This window comes from Salmo salar, chromosome 04 (genome assembly GCF_965601325.2).
Source record: "Salmo salar chromosome 04, fSalSal1, whole genome shotgun sequence".
Taxonomy (NCBI): domain Eukaryota; kingdom Metazoa; phylum Chordata; class Actinopteri; order Salmoniformes; family Salmonidae; genus Salmo; species Salmo salar.
In genome coordinates this window covers 90,499,107-90,504,106 of record NC_138294.1, presented here as the reverse complement: position 1 = coordinate 90,504,106, position 5,000 = coordinate 90,499,107, and the positions used below count along the sequence as shown (strand labels likewise).

The 5,000-nt window shown below is 41.8% G+C and overlaps 1 protein-coding gene across 2 annotated transcripts in view; it reads left to right on the top strand.

Annotated features, from left to right (window-relative positions):
• The window catches only part of LOC106603990 (serine/threonine-protein kinase TAO1), a 72,267-nt gene that overhangs the window by 46,887 nt on the left and 20,380 nt on the right, over positions 1-5,000 (top strand). For both annotated transcript variants that reach the window (XM_045717428.2, XM_045717427.2), the window contains exons 15-16: positions 139-267; positions 2,009-2,092. In XM_045717428.2, coding sequence (XP_045573384.2) covers positions 139-267; positions 2,009-2,092 — 213 coding nt within the window. The remainder of the gene's footprint in view (positions 1-138; positions 268-2,008; positions 2,093-5,000) is intronic.

The window sequence follows — 5,000 nt, the reverse complement described above, 5'->3', positions numbered from 1 at the left end:
TACACTGCAACTCCTGCTAATGCGGTTTTCTCTCTTTCGTGTGTGTGTGTGTGTGTGTGTGTGTGTGTGTGTGTGTGTGTGTGTGTGTGTGTGTGTGTGTGTGTGTGTGTGTGTGTGTGTGTGTGTGTGTGCGCGCAGGCGAAGACATTTAACAACGATGAGAAGAAGTTCCAGCAGCACATTCAGGTCCAGCAGAAGAAAGAACTCAGCAGCTTCCTGGAGTCTCAGAAACGAGAGTACAAACTACGCAAGGAGAGGCTCAAAGAGGTACTGATATACACCCACACTGATACACACCCACACTGATATACGCACACACTGATATACACCCACACTGATATACACCCACACTGATATACACCCACACTGATATACACCCACACTGATATACACCCACACTGACATTTACGTCATTTAGCAGACGCTCTTATCCAGAGCGACTTACAGTAGTGAATGCATACATTTCATTTTAAAAAAATTCTGTGCTGGTCCCCTGTGGGAATCGAACCCACAACCCTGGCGTTGCAAACACCATGCTCTACCAACTGAGCTACAGGAAGGCATAGCTAGGTAGCGGTTAGCGATATGGAACGGCTGGCTCGGTAGCGGTTAGCGATATGGAACGGCTGGCTGGGTAGCGGTTAGCGATATGGAACGGCTGGCTGGGTAGCGGTTAGCGATATGGAACGGCTGGCTGGGTAGAGGTTAGCGATATGGAACGGCTGGCTGGGTAGCGGTTAGCGATATGGAACGGCTGGCTGGGTAGCGGTTAGCGATATGGAACGGCTGGCTGGGTAGCGGTTAGCGATATGGAACGGCTGGCTGGGTAGCGGTTAGCGATATGGAACGGCTGGCTGGGTAGCGGTTAGCGATATGGAACGGCTGGCTGGGTAGCGGTTAGCGATATGGAACGGCTGGCTGGGTAGCGGTTAGCGATATGGAACGGCTGGCTGGGTAGCGGTTAGCGATATGGAACGGCTGGCTGGGTAGCGGTTAGCGATATGGAACGGCTGGCTGGGTAGCGGTTAGCGATATGGAACGGCTGGCTGGGTAGCGGTTAGCGATATGGAACGGCTGGCTGGGTAGCGGTTAGCGATATGGAACGGCTGGCTGGGTAGCGGTTAGCGATATGGAACGGCTGGCTGGGTAGCGGTTAGCGATATGGAACGGCTGGCTGGGTAGCGGTTAGCGATATGGAACGGCTGAAAGGTAATGGTCCATTTTTATATTGTGACCATCCTTCCAAATCCCGTCCGAATGACGTCCTCCATTGGAAGTCAGAGGATCTTCAGGAACTTTGCGATTGGGAGCGCTGGTATTCAAGGCTCGCACTTGATTGGCTCTGAGTAGAAATGATGTTTTCAATCTTTTTTTTCTACCGTGTCGTACAACGTTTTTAGTAGCCAATGTGGCATTTGTTTTGTATCATTTGATAGCTAGCATGTTGCAAAACAGAATGGTTTGGTAGATGGCAACATATTGCTACTAGTTTCCGTCGAGACTCCGTCGTACCTGAGGAGCAGGCTGACTGTACGCCTGATGGATTTGGAGTAGTTTATAGTTCAATTCAGCTTAAAGGGATAGTTGACCAAAATTACAAAAATATATTGGTTTACTTACCCTGTAAGAAGTCTAAGGACAAGGTATGACAGCAATCCAAAACTAAAGCATGGATTGCATCATACCCTGTTCCTAGACATACCCTGTTCATAGATAGACATACCCTGTCCATAGATAGACGGACATACCCTGTCCATAGATAGACGGACATACCCTGTCCATAGATAGACGGACATTCCCTGTGCATAGATAGACGGACATTCCCTGTCCATAGATAGATGGACATACAACTATTCCTTTTCCGCTGCTTTCAGGTGTGTTCTGAGGGTTCCTGGTTTGAACACACACTTATTTACACACACAACATGGAAGAGGACCTGGTACGACACACACACACACTCACACACACACACACACACACTCACACTCTCTCCTCTCTTTCCTGTAGGAGTTGAGTGAGAACCAGTCTATCCCTAAGAAGGAGAAACAGGAGTGGCTGTCCAAGCAGAAGGAGAACATCCAGCACTTCCAGGTACATTACAAGTTACATCAACTTGAATGATCAATTAACATCGACGTGAATGATCAATTAACATCGACGTGAATGATCAATTAACATCGACGTGAATGATCAATTAACATCGACGTGAATGATCAATTAACATCGACGTGAATGATCAATTAACATCGACGTGAATGATCAATTAACATCGACGTGAATGATCAATTAACATCGACGTGAATGATCAATTAACATCGACGTGAATGATCAATTAACATCGACGTGAATGATCAATTAACATCGACGGGAATTAACATCGACGGGAATTAACATCGACGGGAATTAACATCGACGGGAATTAACATCGACGGGAATTAACATCGACGGGAATTAACATCGACGGGAATTATCAATTAACATCGACGGGAATTATCAATTAACATCGACGTGAATTATCAATTAACCTCTATGGGCTAGGTGGTGCACTCCATCAACAGCAGGTGCATTTCAAGAGCGGCAAATTTGAATCCAAATAAATGTCAAAATTCAAATTTTTCAAACATACAACTATTTTACACCCTTTGAAAGATAAACATCTCCTTAATCTAACCACGTTTTACGATTTCAAAAAGGTTTTACGGCGAAAGCATAAATTTAGAGTATGTTAGGACAGTACATTTACAAGAGTTGTGTGTAATGTTTTGTCAATTCAAAGACAGGGTCACCAAAACCATAAAACCAGCTAAAATGATGCACTAACCTTTTACAATCTCCATCAGATGACACTCCTAGGACATTATGTTAGACAATGCATGCATTTTTAGTTCTATCAAGTTCATATTTATATCCAAAAACAGCGTTTTACTATGGCATTGATGTTGAGGAAATCGTTTCCCTCCAATAACCGGCAGTCAAGTCAACACCACAAATTAAATAATTAAAATTAGAAAACATTGGTAAAATATTATATTGTCATTTAAAGAATTATAGATTTACATCTCTTGAACCCAATCAACTTGCCAGATTTAAAAATAACCTTACTGGGAAATCACACTTTGCAATAATCTGAGCACTGCGCCCAGAAAAATACGCGTTGCGATACAGACTAGACGTCATGTTGGGGAGATCTAAAATCGAAAATACTATGTAAATAATCCATTACCTTTGATTCTCTTCATCAGATGTCACTTCCAGGTATCACAGGTCCATAACGAATGTAGTTTTGTTCAAAAAAGCTCATCATTTATGTCCAAAAATCTCCGTCTTGTTAGCACATGATCTAAGCCAGCCGGACTTCTCGTCATGAACGAGGGGAAAAAATATATTTACGTTCGTTCAAACATGTCAAACGTTGTATAGCATAAATCATTAGGGCCTTTTTTAACCAGAACATGAATAATATTCAAGGTGGACGAATGCATACTCTTTTATAACGTATTGGAACGAGGGTACCCAACATGAAGTAGCGCGCCAGGTGTCTAATGGGACATCATCGTTCCATGGCTCTTGTTCGGTCAGATCTCCCTCCAGAAGACTCAAAACACTTTGTAAAGGCTGGTGACATCTAGTGGAAGCAATAGGAAGTGCCAAAATATTCCTCAGCCCCTGTGTTTTTCAATGGGATAGGTTTAAAGGTAATACAACACATCAGGTATCCACTTCCTGTCAGAAAATGTCTCAGGGTTTTGCCTGCCAAATGAGTTCTGTTATACTCACAGACACCATTCAAACAGTTTTAGAAAATTTAGGGTGTTTTCTATCCATATGTAATAAGTATATGCATATTCTAGTTACTGGGTAGGAGTGGTAACCAGATTAAATCGGGTATGTTTTTTTATCCAGCCGTGTCAATACTGCCCCCTAGCCCTAACAGGTTTTAACATCGACGTGAATTATCAATTAACATCGACGTGAATTATCAAGTTACATCAATGTGAATTATCAAGTAACATCAACGTGAATTATCAATTAACATCAACGTGAATTTTCAATTAACATCAACGTGAATTATGAATTATCAATTAACATCAATTATCAATTAACGTCGACGTCAATTATCAATTAACGTGGATTATCAATTAACATCGACGTGGATGATCAATTAACATCGACGTGGATGATCAATTAACATCGACGTGGATGATCAATTAACATCGACGTGGATGATCAATTAACATCGACGTGGATGATCAATTAACATCGACGTGGATGATCAATTAACATCGACGTGGATGATCAATTAACATCGACGTGGATGATCAATTAACATCGACGTGGATGATCAATTAACATCGACGTGGATGATCAATTAACATCGACGTGGATGATCAATTAACATCGACGTGGATGATCAATTAACATCGACGTGGATGATCAATTAACATCGACGTGGATGATCAATTAACATCGACGTGGATGATCAATTAACATCGACGTGGATGATCAATTAACATCGACGTGGATGATCAATTAACATCGACGTGGATGATCAATTAACATCGACGTGGATGATCAATTAACATCGACGTGGATGATCAATTAACATCGACGTGGATGATCAATTAACATCGACGTGAATTTTCAATTAACATCGACGTGAATTTTCAATTAACGTGGATTATCAATTAACGTCGACGTGGGTTATCAATTAACGTCGACGTGGGTTATCAATTAACGTCGACGTGGGTTATCAATTAACGTCGACGTGGGTTATCAATTAACGTCGACGTGGGTTATCAATTAACGTCGACGTGAGTTATCAATTAACGTCGACGTGAGTTATCAATTAACATCGACGTGAATTATCAATTAACATAAATTGAGACATAGATATTCTAAACCTGGTCTTAAGGCATTATAAAGGCTTCCACATGCTTATAGCAAGCTATCAATCAATAGCCATTTAGGCTTTCAGTGAAGTGTCAATCAATCAATTAAA